The sequence below is a fragment of the Athene noctua genome, chromosome 34 (assembly GCF_965140245.1).
Source record: "Athene noctua chromosome 34, bAthNoc1.hap1.1, whole genome shotgun sequence".
Taxonomy (NCBI): Eukaryota; Metazoa; Chordata; class Aves; order Strigiformes; family Strigidae; genus Athene; species Athene noctua.
Window position 1 is genome coordinate 727,897 of NC_134070.1, and position 22,191 is coordinate 750,087.

General features: G+C 60.6%; 3 protein-coding genes across 3 annotated transcripts in view; 2 read left to right on the forward strand and 1 right to left on the reverse strand.

Annotated features, from left to right (window-relative positions):
• LOC141972579 (uncharacterized) overlaps positions 1 to 22,191 on the reverse strand; it is a 710,276-nt gene that overhangs the window by 663,983 nt on the left and 24,102 nt on the right. Inside the window, exons 4-7 of the mRNA XM_074930473.1 lie at positions 20,307 to 20,656; positions 19,785 to 20,132; positions 9,831 to 10,442; positions 9,101 to 9,530 (exon numbers count right to left, since the gene is read on the reverse strand). Of these exons, the coding sequence (XP_074786574.1) occupies positions 9,101 to 9,530; positions 9,831 to 10,442; positions 19,785 to 20,132; positions 20,307 to 20,656 (1,740 nt within the window). The remainder of the gene's footprint in view (positions 1 to 9,100; positions 9,531 to 9,830; positions 10,443 to 19,784; positions 20,133 to 20,306; positions 20,657 to 22,191) is intronic.
• Positions 1 to 22,191, forward strand: part of LOC141972595 (uncharacterized) — a 366,186-nt gene that overhangs the window by 325,867 nt on the left and 18,128 nt on the right. The gene's annotated exons all lie outside the window — the stretch shown is intronic.
• On the forward strand, positions 3,167 to 7,146 carry IER3 (immediate early response 3). The gene is made up of 2 exons (XM_074930441.1): positions 3,167 to 3,355; positions 4,749 to 7,146. Exons 1-2 carry the CDS (start codon positions 3,167 to 3,169, stop codon positions 5,049 to 5,051), a joined length of 492 nt encoding a protein of 163 aa, XP_074786542.1. The 3' UTR covers positions 5,052 to 7,146.

The window sequence follows — 22,191 nt, forward strand, 5'->3', positions numbered from 1 at the left end:
TCCACTCCACACCCTCATTCCTCATTAGCGGGGGCGGGGCTGGGCGCTAATTAGCTCCGATGGCAGCGGGGGGGGGGCAGGGGCGGGGCTGTAAATATTTGGTGCCAAACTGGAGATTTTTACACTAATATATAGAGGGGTTTTGGGGTTCTCTGTGTCTGCCTCATCTATCTGGGGGTGCCCACACCCCTAGGTGCCCCCCCCCCCCCTTTGGGTCCCCGGATCCCTGCGTCCCCCCCTTTGGGGTGCCTGGACCCCTGGGTCCCTTTTTGGGGGGGTCAATCCCTTCTGGGGGGGGCTCTGGCACACAGTGGGGTCCCCGGATCCATAGGTCCCCCCCTTTGGGGTGCTTGGACACCTGGGTGTCTTTTAGGGGGGGTCAGTCACTTTTAGGGGGATCAGTCCCTTTTTTGGGGGGGTCAGTCTCTTTTGGGGGGGTCAATGCTTTCTCGGGGGGGGGCTCTGGCACACAGTGGGGTCCCCGGGTCACTGGGCCCCCCCTTTTGGTGCTCAAACCCCTGGGTCCCCCCCCCTTTGGGGTGCCTGGACCCCTGGGTCCCTTTTGGGGGGGGGTCAATCCCTTCTGGGGGGGGCTCTGGCACACAGTGGGGTCCCCGGGTCACTGGGCCCCCCCTTTTGGTGCTCAAACCCCTGGGTTCCCCCCCTTTGGGGTGTCTGGACCCCTGGGTCCCTTTTAGGGGGGAGTCAGTTCCTCTTGGGGGGGCTCTGGCACAAAATGGGGTCCCCTAATGCCTGGGTTCCCCCCCCACTTTGGGTGCTCACACCCCTGGGACCCTTTTGGGGGGGCTCAGTCCTTTTTTGGGGGGTCAGTGTCTTTTGGGGGGGTCAATGCTTTCTGGGGGGGGGGGACTCTGGCACACAGTGGGGTCCCCGGGTCACTGGGCCCCCCCTTTTGGTGCTCAAACCCCTGGGTCCCCCCCCCTTTGGGGTGCCTGGACCCCTGGGTCCCTTTTGGGGGGGGTCAGTCTCTTTTGGGGGGGGTCAATCCCTTCTGGGGGGGGGGCTCTGGCACACAGTGGGATCCCCACATCCCTGGGTCCCCCCCTTTGGGGTGCTTGGACACCTGGGTGTCTTTTGGGGGGGGTCAGTCCCTTTTTGGGGGGGTCAATCTCTTTTGGGGGGGTCAATCCCTTCGGGGGGGGCCTCTGGCACACAATGGGGTCCCCTAATCCCTTGATTCCCCCCCCCCCCTTTGGATGCTCAGACCCCTGGGTCCCTTTTTTGGGGGCTCAGACCTTTTTGTGGGGTTCGGTCCTTTTTGGGGGGGTCAATCTCTTTTGGGGGTCGATTCCTTTTTGGGGGGTCAATCTCTTTTGGGGGGGTCGATCCCTTTTGGGGGGGGGGGGGGCTCTGGCACACAATGTGGTCCCCTAATCCCTGGGTGTCCCCCCCCCTTTGGATGCTCAGACCCATGGGATCCTTTTGGTGGGGGGTCAGTCCCTTTTGGGGGGGCTCAATCTCTTTTGGGGGGGTCGATCCCTTTTGGGGGGGGGTCTCTGGCACACAATGGGTCCCCAAATACCTGGATCCTCGCTGCCCATCCCCCATTTTGAGGATGGAAAAGGGAAAAATGACGCAAACACCCCCCCCCCCCCTTTCTCCCCCCCCATCCCATGACTCAGGCCTTAGGAACCCGGACGGCCGCCAGCTGCCCAGCTCCCCGCCCCCCCCCTGGATTCTATAGGGGACCCAGGCACCCCCAAAGGGTTGTATGCCCCCCCCACACCCCTCAGGGAACTTAAATACGTGGGTGCCCCCCCCTCAACCCCACAACCCCCCCAAAAAAGAGATTCAGGCATCCAGGTGCCCCCGCAGGAGTCTGGGTCCCGGTTGTGCAACGGGGGAAAATCCGGTGCGTGACAGACGTGTAAAGGGGGGGGGGGAAGCTATAGGGGGCTATAGGGGAAGGGGGGGGGCTATAGGGGGGCTTAGGCACGAGGTGGATGCATAGTGAACCCTTCTTCGTGCTCCCCCTCCCCTACACAGCCACTAGATATATGTATGGGCCCCTACAGCCCCCTATATATCGCCATAACCCCCCCCCTACACCCCTATAGACACCTTTACGGCCAAGTATTTCCCCGTACGCCCCCTATACACCCCCTATATGCCCCCAAACTCCCCCTTAGCCCACCGCACCCCCCATACATCCCCTATATTCATTTACACCCCCCTATAGACCACTATACTCTCCAGACCCCCTGTAGCCCCCCTATAGCCCCTATACACGCTCATACACCCCTATAGCCCCCCTATAGCCCCTATACACCCCTATAGCCCCCCCTATAGCCCCTATACACGCTCATACACCCCTATAGCCCCCCCTATAGCCCCTATACACGCTCATACACCCCTATAGCCCCCTATAGCCGCTATACGTGCTCATACACCCCTATAGCCCCCCCTATAGCCCCTATACACGCTCATACACCCCTATAGCCCCCCCTATAGCCCCTATACACGCTCATACACCCCTATAGCCCCCTATAGCTGCTATACATGCTCATACACCCCTATAGCCCCCCCTATAGCCCCCCATACATCCTCTATAGCTCTAGAGCCACCCATACACCCCACTAGTCCCGTAGGACCCCCTATAGCCCCTCTCATACACTCTATAGCCCCCTAGAGCTCCCTATCACCCCCTATAGCCCCCATACCCCTCCATCCAACCCCTGACCCCCCAACACACCCCCTATAGCCCCCATACCCCTCCATCCAACCCCTGACCCCCCAATCCCCCCTATAGCCCCCATACCCCTCCATCCAAACCCTGACCCCCCAACACACCCCCTATAGCCCCCCATACCCCTCCCGCAACCCCTGTAGCCCCCCAATCCCCCCCCTATAGCCCCCAGCCCCCCCATACATCCCTCTCGCCCCCTACCCCCCCCCGTAGCCCCTTATGGCCCCCACACGCCACCTGCACCCCCCATGGACCCCTATAGCGCCCCACAGAGCCCCTATAGCGCCCGCCCCCCCCCCCCCCCGAGCACCCCCGGGCGGGCCCTTCCCGCCAGGCCACGCCTCCTCCCCACCTAAAGCCAATAGAAGCCTCCGTGGGCGTGCGTCCCCGCCCACGAAGGGGCGTGGCTTCCCCGCCGCTATAAGAGCCCGGCCGGCGGCGCCGCCGCCATTTTGCGCGATGACGATGACGATGACGATGGCGGCGGCGGCCACGACGTGTCCGGGCCGGGGCTGGGCCCGAGCTGAGGGGGGTCCCGGGGGGGTCCCCCCGTCCCCCCCCCGCCATTTCACCTTCGAGCCCCCGGTTGGGCCCAGCGGCACCCCCAGGCCCCGCCGCCGGCACCGCCGCGTCCTCTACCCGCCCGCTGTGAGTATCGGCCCCGGCGGCTGCGGGGCTGGCGGCGGCCAGGACCCCCCCGGGGCTACCGCCTCCCTTCCCGGGGCTACCGGGTCTCCCTTCTGGGCTTCTGGGTCAGTTCCCGGCTTTCTGAGTCCCCGTGGCTACCGGGTCCTTTCCCGGGGCTACCGCGTCCATTCCCGGGGCTCCCAGGTCCCCTCCTGGCCTTCTGGGTCCCTCCCCGGGGCTACCGGGTCCCCTTGGCTTTCTGAGTCCCCGTGGCTACCGGCTCTCTTCCCGGGGCTCCCGGATCCCCTCCTGGGCTTCTGGGTCCCTCCCCGGGGCTACTGGGTCAGTTCCCGGCTTTCTGAGTCCCCGGGGCTACCGAGTCCATTCCGGGGGCTCCCGGCTCCCTCCCCGGGGCTACCGCGTCCATTCCCGGGGCTCCCAGGTCCCCTCTTGGGCTACCGGGTCCCTTCCGGGGGCTACCGTGTCCGCTCCCGGATCCCCTCCTGGGCTTCTGAGTCCCTCCCCGGGGCTACCGGGTCTCTTCCCGGCTTTCTGAGTCCCCGGGGCTACCGGATCCCTCCCCGTGGCTACCAGGTCCCTCCCCGGGCTTCTGGGTCCCCCCTTTCCCGGATGGGGGCACCCAAGTCCCCTCCTGGGTTCGCGGTTGCCCGGGGGGGGCAGGACGGGCCCCATTTCCCGGCGCTGGGGGGGTGAGTCACTTCCCCCCCCCCCCCGCCTGACTCACCCGCACCTGGTGCCGGGAAGGGGGGGGGGGAGGGAATTCCCCCCCCTCCCAGGGCTGTATTTTACCCCCCCGGGGGGGAGTATTTGCCCCAAGGGGGGGTAAATTACCCCAATTACCCCAAGCAGGGTCAGAGGGGGGATGCCCAAAGCATCATCAGGGGCACTTACTTGCCCCCGGGGGGGAGTTACTTGCCCCAGGGAGGTTGGGGGAAGTTATTTGCCCCAGGATGGGGAATTATTTGCCCCAGGGAGGTGGGGGGGAACTTACTTGTCTCAGGGAGGGAACTTACTTGCCCCATGGAGGGGGGGGGGGGGGTATTTGCCCCAGGGAGGTGGGTAGGACTCATTTGCCCCAGAGATGGGAGTTATTTGCCCTGGGGGTGGGAGTTATTTGCCCCAGGGAGGGAACTGACTTGCCCCAGGGAGGTAGGTGGGACTTATTTGCCCCAGAGATGAGAGTGATTTGCCCGGGGCGGGGGGGGGGCAATTACCCCCATTCCTATTCTGGAAGCTGTGGGGTCAGGGGGCGTTTGCCAATCAAGGGAGTTACTTGCCTCAGCGCAGGGCTATTTGCCCCCAGCGGGGGAAGAATTATTTACCCCAGGGGGGGGTTTCTCCGGGCAGATCTGTTCTTACCCCTTTTTTTTTTTTTTTTTTTGTGCCCCCCCAGGTGCGGCGGCCGCTGCCCGCGGAGGAGCCGAGCGCGGCGAAGCGGCTCCTGGTGCTGCTGTTGGCCGTGGTGAGTGCCCAGGTGTACAGTGCACCCGGGGAGGTGGCACCCACAGCACCCCCGGTGGCACCCACGACACCCCCGGTGCCGTCCCCACCCGGGGAGGAACCGCTGCTCCGGATGACTGTGACACCCCCAACCTGGACACCCAATGGGACACTGGTGGGGGCACCCATGGGTGCTTCCTGCCCCCGTCTGCTGCTGTCACCTGCCCTGCGGCCCCACGACTGCGCTGCGCGGTGAGGGGTGGGGGGCACCCAGGACCCCTTCGCCCTGCTCTCGAGGTGGCACCCGAAAGTGTCACTTTGGCCTCAGGGTGGCACCCAGCACCCTGCTGTGCCCAACGCGCTGGACTGGAAGTTGGGAGTCGCCGCAGGGTGACGCCAAGCACCCATGGGTGCCCCTCACCTCAACCTTGGGGTGGCATCCGGCACCCCGGGGACACTTTGGGGACCCGTCACCCTGCCCTCAGAGCTGCGATAGCACCCATGGGTGCCCTCCCCTCAACCTTGGGGTGGCATCCAGCACCCCGGGGACACTTTGGGGACCCATCACCCTGCCCTCAGGGCTGCGATAGCACCCATGGGTGCCCTCACCTCAACCTTGGGGTGGCATCCAGCACCCTGGGGACACTTTGGGGACCCGTCACCCTGCCCTCAGAGCTGCGATAGCACCCATGGGTGCCCCTCACCGTGCACCCCGAGGCATTCAGCACCCATGGGTGCCCCTCACCTCAACCTTGGGGTGGCATCCAGCACCCCGGGGACACTTTGGGGACCCGTCACCCTGCCCTCAGAGCTGCGATAGCACCCATGGGTGCCCTCACCTCAACCTTGGGGTGGCATCCAGCACCCCGGGGACACTTTGGGGACCCATCACCCTGCCCTCAGGGCTGCGATAGCACCCATGGGTGCCCTCCCCTCAACCTTGGGGTGGCATCCAGCACCCCGGGGACACTTTGGGGACCCATCACCCTGCCCTCAGGGCTGCGATAGCACCCATGGGTGCCCTCCCCTCAACCTTGGGGTGGCATCCAGCACCCCGGGGACACTTTGGGGACCCATCACCCTGCCCTCAGGGCTGCGATAGCACCCATGGGTGCCCTCACCTCAACCTTGGGGTGGCATCCAGCACCCTGGGGACACTTTGGGGACCCGTCACCCTGCCCTCAGAGCTGCGATAGCACCCATGGGTGCCCCTCACCGTGCACCCCGAGGCATTCAGCACCCATGGGTGCCCCTCACCTCAACCTTGGGGTGGCATCCAGCACCCCGGGGACACTTTGGGGACCCGTCACCCTGCCCTCAGAGCTGCGATAGCACCCATGGGTGCCCTCCCCTCAACCTTGGGGTGGCATCCAGCACCCCGGGGACACTTTGGGGACCCATCACCCTGCCCTCAGGGCTGCGATAGCACCCATGGGTGCCCTCACCTCAACCTTGGGGTGGCATCCAGCACCCTGGGGACACTTTGGGGACCCGTCACCCTGCCCTCAGAGCTGCGATAGCACCCATGGGTGCCCCTCACCGTGCACCCCGAGGCATTCAGCACCCATGGGTGCCCCTCACCTCAACCTTGGGGTGGCATCCAGCACCCCGGGGACACTTTGGGGACCCGTCACCCTGCCCTCAGAGCTGCGATAGCACCCATGGGTGCCCTCACCTCAACCTTGCGGTGGCATCCAGCACCCCGGGGACACTTTGGGGACCCGTCACCCTGCCCTCAGAGCTGCGATAGCACCCATGGGTGCCCTCCCCTCAACCTTGGGGTGGCATCCAGCACCCCGGGGACACTTTGGGGACCCATCACCCTGCCCTCAGGGCTGCGATAGCACCCATGGGTGCCCTCACCTCAACCTTGGGGTGGCATCCAGCACCCCGGGGACACTTTGGGGACCCGTCACCCTGCCCTCAGAGCTGCGATAGCACCCATGGGTGCCCCTCACCGTGCACCCCGAGGCATTCAGCACCCATGGGTGCCCCTACCTCACCTCCGGGGCTGCCCTTAGCACCCATGGGTGCCCCCTCATCCCCTTCCCACCCACACTACGGTCTTTATTTATGACATTTATATTTATTCCGCGGTTATTTAATTGACGGGTTATTGAAATTTATTTAATTGGGGATTATTTAAGTTTATTTAATTAGGGGGGGGGGGCGGGGAGTGTTTCTACTTTATTTAATTTGGGGTTATTTAATGTCGTTTGGAGCTATTTAATAATTAATTTTATTTAACACGAAACGCTGCTGGGTCTTCATTGGAGCGTCGCCTGGTCGTGGCCTCCCCCCCGAACCCCCCCTCTGCCTCAAGAAACGAGGCAGGAGCGCTTCCTCCTCCTTAACACACCCCAAAACGGGATTTTTTTTCCCCGTTTTCTGCCCCAACTTTTTTTTTTTTTTTTTGGAGGGGTTGATGACGCAAGAATTAAATAAAATGCTGGTTTAGGCAGGAAAAAAACACATTTTTTTTTTTTTTTTTTCCACGCGGGCACCCGGCTCATGTTTATTTAAACCGACTCGTAGGCGCCGCTGGGGTACAAAGTCACAAAAGTAACAAAAAAAAAAAAATTATTATTTTTTTTTTTAAAAAAAAAAAGCTGAAAACAGCTCGATTTTTTTTTTTTTTTTTTTTTTTGTGCTCCCATTTTGGGGGAACCAGACAAACCTCATGTTTGACCGGGGCTCCGTGCGGGATAATTAAAGTCTTTCCTCCAAAACATGCGCTTGGATGACCCAAATCTGGGATTTTTTCCCCCATAATGGCACTTGGGGAGCATCGTCACCGCCCGGCTGTGCCGAAAAACCACGAACAAGACACGTGACAGCAGTAAAAAAAACAAACAGTCATTTTGTCCACTGATCCCAGATGGCACTCGCCACCCCACCACCCCCCCCACTTTGCCCACCCCCCCCAAAAATAATCTGCCCAAAAACTGAGCAGAAAAAGGGAAAAAAAAACCACCCAAAAAAACTCCTTTTCTGCAGATTTTTACCAGCTCCTGCTTGGGACAAATTTGCTTAATTTTGGGTTGTGCTCAGCGATGCTTTAAAACACAGTTGGAGGAGGAAAGGGATGGGAAAACATCATTAAAAAATCATCTTAATTAGGTGGAGAATTTAATTAAATTGCTTTCTTCTGCCCTAAAATCTGAGGGGGGGGACCGGCGACTGTCCCCCATCTGCCGTGGGCATGTTGGCTTGGGGAAGGGCCTCATCCTCCTGCTGTAAAAAGGTAGTCATTTGGTAAAAAAAAAAAGAGTTAAAAATTAAGGGGGAGAGCCCTCCCCATCCCCTAATTAATCATTAATTAGTCACCAAGGCTTGAATGGCTCCGAGGAGGAATGACACCCCCCCCCCGCACACACACACAGCGTGAAGACTTCGAGGCCAACTCCAGTTGGGTGTTGGGTGAGTGGCTGGGGAGGTTGGAGCCACGGAATGAAGGGGACTTGCCCATCCTCTAATTAGATTGTTAATTACCCACCAAGGCTGAACGATTCTGGGCAGGAAGGAGCCCCCCCCCCCCCCTCCAAGTGCTGGGTCTTTGAGGCCAACACCAGTTGGGTGTCGGGCGAACGGTTGGACGATGGAGCTGGGTCATCAGCCAGGGTCCCCCATCCCCTAATTAATGAGATCAGGAGGTTGGATGATGGAGCTGGAGCATCAGCCAGGGTCCCCCATCCCCTAATTAATGAGATCGTTAATTACCCACCCAAGCTGAATGGCTCCAGGTGGGAAGATCCCCAACGCTGGAGCTTTGATGTCAACCCAGGTTGGGTGTTGGGCGAGTGGCTGGGGAGGTTGGGGGGAGGATGGAGCCGCAGGACAAAGGGGACTTGCCCATCCGCTAATTAGCGAGATCGTTAATTACCCACCAAGGCTGAACGGCTCCAGGCAGAAAGGAGCTCCCCGGTGCTGGGTCTTCGAGGCCAACTCCAGTTGGGTGTCGGGCGAGCGGCTGGGGAGGTTGGGGGGAGGACGGAGCCGCGGCCAGGGCCGGCCACCGCTCAGTTGATGAGGGAGGGGGTCTGGGGCCCCGAGGCGGGGGCCGAGGGGAAGGACGGGTGGGGGAAGGCGCGGGCGGGGAAGGAGAGGGCCCACGGCAGGTCCAGGGCGGGGCTGGAGAGGGAAGGGATGGGCAGGGGCGAGGGGGAGGCCGGGAAGGAGGGCAGCGAGGGGATGGCCGCCGCCGAACCGCCCAAGGGCGGAGGGGAGAAGGCGGCGCCGGAGAAGGCGCCCGAAGGGTTGGCCACGGCGGCGGCGGCGGCCACGGTGGCGCTACCGGTGGCTTTGGGCTTGTCCCCGGCGTGGGTGCGTTGGTGGCGGTTGAGGTGGGAGCTGCGGCTGAAGCACTTGCCGCACTCGGGACACTTGTAGGGCTTCTCGCCGGTGTGGACGCGCTGGTGGATGGTGAGCTCGGAGCGTTGGATGAAGCTCTTCCCGCACTCGGGGCACTGGTAGGGCTTCTCGCCCAGGTGGGTGCGTTGGTGGGTGATGAGGTTGGAGGAGACGCTGAAACATTTCCCGCACTCGCCGCAGCGATACGGTTTCTCCCCGGTGTGCATCCGCCGGTGGATGGTCAGGTCCGACTTCTGGATAAAACCCTTCCCGCAATCCCCGCAGGCGTAAGGTTTCTCCCCCGTGTGGATCCGACGGTGTTTGACCAAGGCCGAGCGTTGGCCAAACCCTTTCCCGCACTCCCCGCACTTATACGGTTTTTCCGGCGGCGCCGGAGCCGCCGGCGTCGTTTCCCCGTCGCCGTGATCCGCTTCCCTCCCGCAATCCAGACACTGTTGACCGCGGGGCCGTAACCCCGCGGCGTTCCCTCGGTTTTTCCCACAATCCGGACATTTTGGAGGTTGCCCCGTTATCCCACCAGCCCCGTGAGCGCGTTGATGTTTGAGCAACGCGGCGCCTTGACTGAAACATCGCCCGCATTGGGCGCATTGGAAGAGGCGACCGTGACGGTGAGCGGCCAAAAAACCGGCGAGATGTTCGGGGCAACGATAAGACGCCCGTTCGGCCGCGTGGATTTTTTGGTGCCGGTCCAGGTGGGAGCTGACGCTGAAACTCTTCCCGCATTCGGCGCAGGTGTAGGGTCGTTCGCCGGTGTGGACGCGTTGGTGCCGTTCCAAATCGGAACGTTGGATGAAGCCTTTGCCGCAGTCGCCGCAAGCGAAGGGGCGTTCCCCGGTGTGGATGCGCCGGTGTTGGGTCAGGTTGGACCCGCGGCTGAAACTTTTCCCGCAATCGCCGCAACGGTGAGGCCGTTCCCCGCTGTGAGTCTTCCGGTGTTTGGCCAACGCGGAACGTTGGGCGAAACTCTTCCCGCAGTCGGGGCAACGGTGAGGAGCCGGAGAACTTTCCGGTGGTGGTGGCCGAGGACGGGTGCGGGGTTGAGTAGGTGGACCGGGTCCTCCGGTGTGAGTCCGGCGATGCCGGTCGAGGTGCGAACTGACGCTGAAACGTTTCCCGCAGTCGCCGCAAGGATACGGCCGCTCCCCGGTGTGAACGCGCCGGTGACGCTCCAGGTCGGAACGTTGGATGAAGCCTTTGCCGCAATCGCCGCAACGGTGCGGCCGTTCCCCGGTGTGGATGCGCCGGTGTTGGGCCAGGTTGGACCCGCGGCTGAAACCTTTGCCGCAGTCGCCGCAGCGATGGGGTTTTTCCCCCCCCCCCGCCGCCCCGCCGCCGCCCCCGCCGCCGCGTTCCGGTTGCCGGGACGTTTGCCGGCACCGCCGCCCGCACTCGGAACACCGACGTGGTTTCACCGGACTCTGGTTTCGTGTCCCGCATTCGGTGCAACCGCCCCGGGATGCCGGTGATGCCGCCACGCCCTTCTTGCCCCCGTTCCCTTTACCGGTGCCGGGGGGGGCACCGGTTTGCCCCCCGCTTTGGCATTCATCGACGTCCTCCAGTGCCGGTTCCTCGCCGTCCCGCGGTGCCGAATCCTCCTCGGTTCCGCTCCCGGTGCCGGCACCTGCGTCACGGGGAGAAACCGTGAGTCCCTCCGGCACGATGACCCCCCCCCAAATTAATTTTGACACCCCGCCCCCCCTCAACGGGAAATATCATCTCCCTGCACTTCCGGAAGACCCTGGACATGGTTCCCCGCAATGTGCTCCTCTCCCAGTTGGAGCTGGGGGGTGAGGAATTGGGTGAGTGGTGGCAACCAAAGAGTTGTGGTCAACGGCTCCATGCCCAGATGGAGACCACGGGCAACTGGTGGCCCTCAGGGGTCCATACTGGGACCAGTACGGCTCCAGATCATCAGTGACACGTGCCACCATCGTCCCTTTGACGTGGTCCCCAACATCCTCCTCTCCCAGTTGGAGCATTTTGTACGCTGAGGGTGGTGAGGTTGCCCAAAGAGGTTGGAGATGGCCCAGCCCTGAGGCCATTCAAGGTCAGGTTGGACAACCAGATCTGGTTGGAGGTGGCCCAACTCATGGCCTAGTTGACTTCCAAGGCCCCTTCCAACCCCAAACCTTCTGAGATGCCACAGACGGGGCTTTGGGCAACCAGATCTGGTTGGAGGTGGCCCAACTCATGGCCTAGTTGACTTCCAAGGCCCCTTCCAACCCCAAACCTTCTGAGATGCCACAGACGGGGCTTTGGGCAACCAGATTTGGTTGGAGGTGGCCCAACTCATGGTCCAGTTGACTTCCAAGGTCCTTTCCAACCCAACCAGTCCATAATTCAAGGAAAAACCAGCCCCCGAATCACCAACCCCGCCCCCCCAAAACCTGCCGCCCCCGCAACATGGCGGAGGGACCTCGGAGAAAAATCTCGGGAGGATTTTGCGAGGTTTCTCCCCAAAATTTACCTCCGTCTTTGGGCGTTTTCTTGCGATTTCGGCGCTTCCCGCCCTGGCCCTGCTCCCGCACCAACTCCCGCAGCATCTTCTCCACTTGGCTCCTACCGGCCGTTTGCAGGATCAGCCCCAACTGGCGCCGTAAATCGGGGTTCACCCCCCCATCGCTAGAGCCGGCCCCCCCCGAGGGGGCGATCTGGGTGGGCTCGGGTGGGCCCTGGTCCCCCTCCGCCTCCACGCCTGGAAAAAAAAAGAGAAAAAAACCACTTTTAGACCCCAAAAAACGGAGGAGTTCAGCCAAAGGGGAGGCGGGTGAAAATCCCAAAGGGTTTGACCTAAATTTAATTTTTTTTTGGGGGGGTGGGTGGATTGGGGAGGGGGTTTGGGTAAATTTGGGGGTCCCCAAAAACTTAAGGGTTCAGCTGAATTTGGGGAATCTTCAAAACCGAAGGAATTCACCCAAATTTGAGGAGGATCACCAAAAATCCTAAAGGATTCAAGTCAGTTTGGGGGGATTTGGAATTCACGCAAATTTGGGGGTCCCCAAAAAATTAAGGGTTCACCCAAATTTGGGGAATCTCCAAAAATGAAGGAATTCACCCCCCCAAAAAAAGGTTGTTTCCAGATAGCCTAAGGGGTTCAGCCAAATTTGGGGGGATTTGGAATTCACGTGAATTTGGGGATCCGCCAAAAAATAAGGGATTCGCCCAAATTTGGGGAATCTCCAAAACTGAAGGAATTCACCCAAATTTGAGGGGGATCTCCAAAAATCCTAAAGGATTCAAGTAAATCTGGGGGGATTTGGAATTCACGTAAATTTGGGGATCCCCCAAAAAATAACGAATTTGCCCAAATTTGGGGAATCTCTGAAACCGAAGGAATTCACCCAAATTTGGGGAATCTCCAAAACTGAAGGAATTCACCCCAAATTAGCGGGATCTCCAAAAATCTTAAGGGGTTCAACCAAATTTGGGGGGATTTGGAATTCATGCAAATCTGGGGGTCCCCAAAAAACTTACGGATTTACCCGAATTTGGGGAATCTCCAAAAATGAAGGAATTCACCCCAAAAATAGGGCCATTTCCAAATATCCTAAGGAGATCAACCAAATTTGGGGGGGATTTGGAATTCACATGAATTTGGGGATCCCCAAAAAAATAAGGGATTCACCCAAATCGGGGGAATCTCCAAAACAGAAGGAATTCACCCAAAATTATCAGGATCTTCAAAAATCTCAAGGGGTTCAACCAAATTTGGGGGGATTTGGAATTCATGCAAATTTGGAGGTTGCCCAAAACCTAAGGAATTCACCCCAATTTGGAGCTTCTCAAAAACGAAGGATTTCACCCAAATTTGGAGGGGGGGCATCCCACAAAATCTAAGACATTCACTCGCACTGCGGAGGCCCCAAAATCGTCGGAATTTCCCCCGATCTTCAGATTCCCCCCAAACCAAAGGAATTGACCCAATTTCAGGGGTTGCCCAAAACCTAAGGAATTCACCCCAATTTGGGGGTCCCCCCTGAACCCCAAAAACTCACCCGACACCAGCCCCCGCCTCCGGTGGGACTCGGCGAAGGCGGTGATGCGCGGCCAACTGATGGCGATCTCCTCCGCTGCCGGGAAGAAGGTTGGTCCTCAGGTGCCGTCCCCCCCATTTTCACCCCCCCAAAACACCCTCTATTTTGGGGTAAAACCCTCCACTTTTGGGCAAAATGTGTTTCCACCAGCTCCAATTCACCGCGGGAAGGGAAACTGAGGCAGAATAACATACCCCCCCCCCGCCGCCTCTCACCCTCTCCAAACCCGCCCTGAGCCCGTGCGCTGCTCATGGCCCCCCCCGCCATGGGGTGGGGGGGTCCCCAACTTACATGCGGGGTGACAACGGTGCTGGGGACCCCCAAAATGACCTTAAATCCCCCCAAATTGGGACATCCCGGGGTCCCGCCGTGCCTCTTACCCAAGGAAATCACGTTCTCGTAGTTCTCCTGCATGGTGACCCCAAAAAATTTGGGGGGGGGGGGATGGCGAGAGAGAGGGGGTGTCCCGGGTGGGTGGCGTCACCCCACAATCGAAACTCCGGCCCCTGCAACGGGAAGAGCCCCCCCAAATCCCCGTTAGCACCCCAAAATCTCCCCTTTTCTCCAGGGAGGGGGGGGGGGGGAAGGAAGGGGCGGGGGGGGGGGGGGGTCTGTCCCCAACTTGCTCCCCAAAATTTTCCAGAGCTCTGCACCCCGATCCCCCGGGTGTCCAGAGCTGCCCTGTGATACGTGTGAACGCTTTTTGGGGTGCCCAGGGGATGCACCCACTTTTTGGGGTACCCAGAGGGTGTTCCCCTGCCCTTTGGGGTCCTCAGCAGCTGTTCACCCACTTTTTGGGGTGCCCTTGCGGTGCTCCCCTGATCCTTGGGGTCCCCAGTGACTGTTCACTTGCTTTTTGGGGTTCCTAGTGGCTCTTCACCTAATTTTTGGGGTGCCCAGGGGATGCACCCTGATATATGGGCTGCCCTGGGGGTGCTCCCCTGCTTTTTGGAGTTCCCAGCAGCCCTTCACCTGATTTTTGGGGTGCCCAGGGCATGCACCCACTTTTTTAGGGTGCTCAGGGGCTGCTCCCCTGCTCTTTGGGGTCCCCAGCAGCCGTTCACCTGCTTTTTGGGGTACCCAGGGGATACACCCACTATCTGGGGTGCCCAGAGGGTGCTCCCCACAGTTTGGGGTGCCCTGGGGGTGCTCCCCTGCTTTTTGGGATCCCCAGCAGCCCTTCACCTGATTTTTTGGGGTACCCAGGGGCTACACCCACTATTTGGGGTGCCCTGGGGGTGCTCCCCTGTTTTTTGGGGTTCCTAGTGGCTCTTCACCTGATTTTTGGGGTGCCCAGGGGATGCACCCTGACATTTGGGGTGCCCTGGGGGTGCTCCACTGCTTTTTGGGGTCCCCAGCAGCCGTTCACCTGCTTTTTGGGGTGTCCAGAGCACGCACCCACTTTTTGGGGTGCCCAGAGTGGTGCTCCCCTGCTTTTTGGGGTCCCCAACGCCTGTTCACCCGCTTTTTGGGGTGTCCGCTTTCCGGGCTGCCCAGGGGGTGCCCCCCTTTATTCTTTGGGGTGCCCAGAGGATGCTCACCCACTCTTGGGGCTACACCCCTACTTTTTGGGGTACCCCCCCCACCCCCCCCACTCCTCCTCCACCCCTTTACAATTTAGGGGAGTCGGGGGGGGGGGGGGTTAGAACAGCAGCTCGCGGCGGGGGGAGGAAGAGAAGGGGGGGGGGTCTGGGGTTCTGGGGTGGGGGGGGACCCCAAGTTACCTGCGGTGGGAGATGGGGGGGGTGGGGGGCTCCCCCCCCCGGGCGCCGGGGACTCTCCTCGCCGAGCACCGGTCCCGGTGGAGGCGGCTCCTCGCGTGACCCGGATACAGTGAAGCCGTGGCCGCCCTCCTCCCCCTCCTCCTCCTCCTCCTCCTCCTCCTCCTCCTCTTCCTCCAGGGCCCTCTAGCGGCCCCCGCCTCCGGTTCACCGCCCCCCTAAAAAAAAAAAAAAAAATACAAACCGACACACCCCCCCCCCCCCCCCCGCCCAGCGCTCCCGCCCCAATCCCTCCCTCATTTCACCCCCCCCCCCCCCCCCAGCGAGCTCAACCCCTATAGTAGACACTGGAGAATCCCCGCTCTGTCGTGGATGCTCTTAGGGACCCTCGGAAGGGAAAGGGGGGGGGGGGTGTTAAATGTGGGGGGCCGGTGGCTCAAATCTATTCGTCTTCTGAGGTGGGGGCAGATGGAGTCCTTGGGGGCGCCAAGGAGGTGGCCGAGATGCTCGAGAAGTTGCCCGAAGGGATGCCCAAGTTGCCCAAGTTGGTTGTTGGCCAAGGAGTTGCCCAAGTTGCCCAAGGAGTTGCCCAAGGAGTTGCCCAAGTTGCCCAAGGAGTTGCCCAAGAACATGCCCAAGGAGGTGCCCAAGGAGGTGCCCAAGTTGCCCAAGGAGTTGCCCAAGTTGCCCAAGTTGGTTGTTGGCCAAGGAGTTGCCCAAGTTGCCCAAGAAGTTGCCCAAGGAGTTGCCCAAGGTGCCCAAGGAGTTGCCCAAGGAGGTTGTTGGCAAAGGAGTTGCCCAAGTTGCCCAAGGAGTTGCCCAAGGAGTTGCCCAAGTTGCCCAAGGAGCGCCCAAGGAGGTTGTTGGCAAAGGAGTTGCCCAAGTTGCCCAAGGAGTTGCCCAAGGTGCCCAAGGAGTTGCCCAAGAACATGCCCAAGGAGGTGCCCAAGGAGGTGCCCAAGTTGCCCGAGTTGGTTGTTGGCCAAGGAGTTGCCCAAGTTGCCCAAGAAGTTGCCCAAGGAGTTGCCCAAGTTGCCCAAGGAGGCGCCCAAGGAGGTTGTTGGCAAAGGAGTTGCCCAAGTTGCCCAAGGAGTTGCCCAAGTTGCCCAAGGAGTTGCCCAAGAACATGCCCAAGGAGGTGCCCAAGGAGGTGCCCAAGTTGCCCAAGTTGGTTGTTGGCAAAGGAGTTGCCCAAGTTGCCCAAGAAGTTACCCAAGGAGTTGCCCAAGGTGCCCAAGGAGGCGCCCAAGGAGGTTGTTGGCAAAGGAGTTGCCCAAGTTGCCCAAGGAGTTGCCCAAGGAGTTGCCCAAGTTGCCCAAGGAGTTGCCCAAGAACATGCCCAAGGAGGTGCCCAAGTTGCCCAAGTTGGTTGTTGGCCAAGGAGTTGCCCAAGTTGCCCAAGAAGTTGCCCAAGGAGTTGCCGAAGGAGGCGCCCAAGGAGGTTGTTGGCCAAGGAGTTGCCCAAGTTGCCCAAGGAGTTGCCCAAGTTGCCCAAGGAGTTGCCCAAGGAGATGGCCAAGTTGGTTGATGCCCAAGGAGGTGCCCAAGGAGAGGCCCAAGACGCCCAAGTAGATGCCAAAGGAGAGGCCCAAAGAGATGCCCGAGATGCCCAAGAGGTTGCCCAAAGAGATGCCCAAGTTGCCCAAGAAGGTGCCCAAGATGTCCAAGGAGTTGCCCAACAAGTTGCCCAAGGAGACGCCCAAGTTGGTTGTTATCCAAGGAGATGCAAAAGGAGTTGCCCAAGTTTGTTGCCCAAGAAGGTGCCCAAATTGCCCAAGGAAGTGCCCAAGGAGTTGCCCAAAGAGTTGCCCGAGGCGCTGCCCACATCCCAAGAAAACTGGCAGTGATGCACGGTGGGGGTGTCCCTCTGTCCTGGCCACACCCACAGAGGGGGGACCCCTAAAAGCTTGAGGGTGTGTGGGGGGATGCCCTTGGGGCAGATCCTCCAGGGCCCAACGAAGGCCGGAGATCCTCCTTGGAGACCTTCCAGGACCCAACGAAGGCCGGAGATCCTCCTTGGAGACCTTCCAGGACCCAACGAAGGCCGAAGATCCTCCTTGGAGACCCTCCAGGGCCCAACGAAGGCCGGAGATCCACCTTGGAGACCCTCCAGGACCCAACGAAGGCAGAAGATCCTCCTTGGAGACCCTCCAGGCCCCAACGAAGGCCGAAGATCCTCCTTGGAGACCCTCCAGGACCCAACGAAGGCAGAAGATCCTCCTTGGAGACCCTCCAGGCCCCAACGAAGGCAGAAGATCCTCCTTGGAGACCTTCCAGGACCCAACGAAGGCAGAAGATCCTCCTTGGAGACCCTCCAGGGCCCAACGAAGGCAGAAGATCCTCCTTGGAGACCCTCCAGGACCCAACGAAGGCCGAAGATCCTCCTTGGAGACCCTCCAGGACCCAACGAAGGCCGAAGATCCTCCTTGGAGACCCTCCAGGGCCCAACGAAGGCCGGAGATCCTCCTTGGAGACCCTCCAGGACCCAACGAAGGCCGAAGATCCTCCTTGGAGACCCTCCAGGACCCAACGAAGGCCGAAGATCCTCCTTGGAGACCCTCCAGGGCCCAACGAAGGCCGAAGATCCTCCTTGGAGACCCTCCAGGACCCAACGAAGGCAGAAGATCCTCCTTGGAGACCCTCCAGGACCCAACGAAGGCAGAAGATCCTCCTTGGAGACCCTCCAGGACCCAACGAAGGCCGAAGATCCTCCTTGGAGACCCTTCAGGGCCCAACGAAGGCCGAAGATCCTCCTTGGAGACCCTCCAGGCCCCAACGAAGGCAGAAGATCCTCCTTGGAGACCCTCCAGGGCCCAACGAAGGCCGAAGATCCTCCTTGGAGACCCTCCAGGGCCCAACGAAGGCAGAAGATCCTCCTTGGAGACCCTCCAGGACCCAACGAAGGCCGAAGATCCTCCTTGGAGACCCTCCAGGACCCAACGAAGGCAGAAGATCCTCCTTGGAGACCCTCCAGGACCCAACGAAGGCAGAAGATCCTCCTTGGAGACCTTCCAGGACCCAACGAAGGCCGAAGATCCTCCTTGGAGACCCTCCAGGGCCCAACGAAGGCCGAAGATCCTCCTTGGAGACCCTCCAGGACCCAACGAAGGCAGAAGATCCTCCTTGGAGACCCTCCAGGACCCAACGAAGGCCCAAGATCCTCCTTGGAGACCCTTCAGGGCCCAACGAAGGCAGAGGATCCTCCTTGGAGACCCTCCAGGACCCAACGAAGGCCGAAGATCCTCCTTGGAGACCCTCCAGGACCCAACGAAGGCAGAAGAGTTTTGGGTGTTTGGGGTTGGGTTTATCTGGGTCAACATCAGCATGGGACAATGGGGGACACGGGGGATTCTGGGGGTGCTTGTGGGGGACACACCCACCCCACAGATGTTGGAGGACACACACAGCCCCAACCTTCCGCCTCCCACCAGGTGACCCACCACCCCACCCCAAACCACAAACCGGTGCTGGTTGAGCTTCCCCAGGTTGGGTGTGTGTGTGTGTGGGGTGTGGTTATTTTTGGACACCCCCCCCCCCCAAAATGACCCCCAAACCTCCTGTTTTCCACACGGTCAGAGATGGGACTCGCAGGTCCTCCAAGGAGAAGCAGCACCCGCCATTTTTTTTTTTATTTTTTTTTTTTTCACTAAATCTATTTTTATTCACAATACAAACACAGCTCCTGCTCGGGAAGAGACGGCCGCCACCCCAAAACCACCAGAAAACTCCCCAAATTTATGTCCTGCTCCCACCCTTGAGCTTCACCCCAAGAGTTCACCCTCTCCTCAACTGGCAAGAACCTTCTGGTGACGCTCCCCATCATCTCCCGGGGGGGTTGGTTTTGTTTTTTTTCTCTCCAACCACGGGTGGTTCTCCCTCCTCCCCAACGTGGTTCCCGCCACGAGGTCCCTTTGGCACGGTGGTGAACCAAACAACCCAAAAAGAGCCATGACCACGCCCCTCTCCTTGACATCTTGGGGACAACCTTGTCCCAACTTGGGTCCCCAACACCCTTCACCTCACCCCAACACGTCGGGGCTTCCTCCGACCGCTGAATAAATACAATAAATACATTAAATAAACCACTCGACGCCGGCGGACGAACAGCCGGCACGTGGCTGGGGGGTGGACGCCCGGGCTTGTTCCTCAACAACAAAGCCACAAAATTGGGATTTTTTTTCTTTTTTTTCCCGATTATTTTTTTTTTTTCACCCCCCTAAACGGTGTCGTTCATGAGACGGCGGCGGCTGGGAGGGCTCCACCTTTGGGTGCTGGTCAAGGCGTGGGTGAGGGTGGGATGGTCAAGGGTTGAATCCCCCCCGCCCCGTCCTCCCCTTTAAGATATTTTGGGGTGTCTTTGAGTTTGGTGAGGAGCTGGTGGGTCCCCCAACTCCTTCTCCCCCCTCCCCAGCCGCTCGGCACCGTCTCCCCCAACACCCACCGAGGTGGTTTCTCCCGGCCTACGCGTGGAGGAGGAGGAGGAGGAGGGCGGTTGGGGTGTCCCTGATGTCTGTCAGCAGGGTTAGGGCCGTTTGTTGGTTTTTTTTTTTGGAGGAGACCACCCCCCGCCCCGTTCAATTCCCACTCCCAGCCCCATTTTCATCATCCTCCCCGCTATCTACCCTACCGTCCTACTCTACCCTACAAAAAAAAAAAAAACCCAAACCTACATCCTCAGGGCTGGGGGTTGGTGCCACCAGGGGACATCAATCACCGCTTTGGGAGCACCCCAAGCTCTCCCCATTCCCCACCCCACTCCCCCCCCACCCCATTTTTAACGCGGCGTGAGCTCATCCGTCGGCTTCTCCTCCTCCTCGCCGTGGCTCCTCAGATGCCGATGAAGATGAGAACTGACGCCGAAACGCCGACCGCACTGCGGGCAAGGGAAGGGCTTCTCCCCGGCGTGAGCCCGTCGGTGCTTGGCCAAGGCCGACCCATCAGCAAAGGCCTTGCCACAATCGGGACAAGCGTGCCGGGGCCCGGCGTGAGCCCGTTGATGCTTATGGAAGTGGAGGGTGCTGTTAAAACTCTTCCCGCAGTCGGCGCAGACGTGGGGTTGCCCCCCGGCGTGGGTACGTTGATGGCGGTAGAGGTGGGACGTCCGGCTGAAACGTTTCCCGCAGTCCCCGCACTGGTAGGGTCGTTCGCCGGTGTGGATCCGTTGGTGTCTTTCCCAATGAGAACTCCAAGAAAAACTCTTGCCGCAATCACCGCAACGATACGGTTTCTCCCCGCCGCCGTGAAGGCTCCGTCGGTGCCGGGCGTATTGAGCTCGGGCGCCGAAAGCTTTCCCACACTCTTCGCAACGAAAAGGCCCATCGCCAAGATGAAGACGTTGATGTTTGACCAACGCCGGCCCGTCGCCGAAACTTTTCCGGCACAGGGTGCACTTGTAAGGTCGTTGCCCGGTGTGGGTACGTTGATGACGGTCAAAATGGAGGATGCTGCCAAAACTCCGCCCGCAGTAGGTGCAGATGTAAGAACGGCCGCCGGCGTGGGTGCGTTGGTGCCGGTAGAGGTGGGAACTCCGACTGAAACGTTTCCCGCACTCGGGGCACTGGTAGGGCTTCTCCCCGGTATGAACGCGTTGATGTCGATCAAAATGTGAACTCCAACTAAAACTCTTCCCGCAGTGACCGCACTGGAAGGGCAAACGCCCCGTGTGTAACCGTTGGTGGGTCACCAGCTCCTTGTTCCGCCGAAAACTCTTCCCGCACTCTTCGCATTTATAGGGCAAACCCCGAGGACGAGCCGGGGGGGCCGGCGGCCCCGGTCGTTCCGTCCCGTGAGCCCGTTGGTGCCGTAGAGGTTGGAGCTGACGTTGAAACTCTTCCCGCAGTGGAGGCAGAGGAAAGGTTTCTCGCCCGTGTGCGTCCGACGGTGTTTGCTGAAGTGGGAGCTGCAGCTGAATTTCTTCCCGCACTCCCCGCACTCGTAATTTTTTGCAACATGATGATGCTCTTGAAATTGGAAAAACCGCCGGGGCCCGGCCCGGTGACGCTTCCCGACGCCGTTTTCTCGCCGGGACGATTCCCCGCGGCCCCGCCCGGGTCCAGCTGCTGCACCACGGTCCAACGCAGAGTCTCCCGGGCCGGGCTCCGCTCGCCCTCAGAACCTTCCTCGGGGGGGGCAACGGGGGGCCGCATCCACTTCGATGATTTCGGGGTCACCTGGTGGACAAGGCGGGGACGGTTTGGTGTCACTCGGTGCGCCTGAGAGAGAGTAACGGGGGTGGGGGGTCAGTATCGGGGGGATAATGGGGGTCCCAGCACCCCCAGAACCTTCCTCGGGGGGGGGCAACGGGGGGCCGCATCCACTTCGATGACTTTGGGGTCACCTGGTGGCAGGGGGGACAGTTTGGTGTCACTTGGTGCCCCTGAGAGAGAGTAACGGGGGTGGGGGGTCAGTATCGGGGGGATAATGGGGGTCCCAGCACCCCCAAAACTTTGAGCACCCTCAGAATCATCTTGGGGGGGGGCAGCGGGGGGGCCGCATCCAGTTTGATGACTTTGGGGTCACCTGGTGGCGGGGGGGGACAGTTTGGTGTCACTCGGTGCGCCTGAGAGAGAGTAACGGGGGTGGGGGGTCAGTATCGGGGGGATAATGGGGGTCCCAGCACCCCCAAAACTTTGAGCACCCTCAGAATCATCTTGGGGGGGGGCAGCGGGGGGGCCGCATCCAGTTTGATGACTTTGGGGTCACCTGGTGGCGGGGGGGACAGTTTGGTGTCACTCGGTGCCCCTGAGAGAGAGTAACAGGGGTGGGGGGTCAGTATCGGGGGGATAATGGGGGTCCCAGCACCCCCAAAACTTTGAGCACCCTCAGAATCATCTTGGGGGGGGGCAGCGGGGGGGGGCCGCATCCAGCTTGATGATTTCGGGGTCACCCGGTGCTGGGGGGGGGGGACAGTTTGGTGTCATTGTGACGAGGGGGGGGGGGGATGAGGGTCAGTACGGGGGGGCTAATGGGGGTCCCAAGGGGGTTGGGCTGCTGAACCCCCATAATTTTGGAGCTTCTCGGCACGTCCTCGGTGTAACGTTTAGGTGGGGGGGGGCACACACCGGGGGGATATTGCGGGGGGGGGGTGTCCTCGACACTTACTCTGCATCCCTGGGGGGTCGTAGGCCTCGTCCTCCCCGTCCCCCCCAAAAATCACCGTCTGCTCCGGCTCCGCAGCCCCCCAGGGCTCCATCGCCCCCTTCCCGCTGTCCCGGGGACCCTGGAAAGGCGAGAAAAAAACGTCACCCCCCGCTCCCCCCCCCAAAAAAAC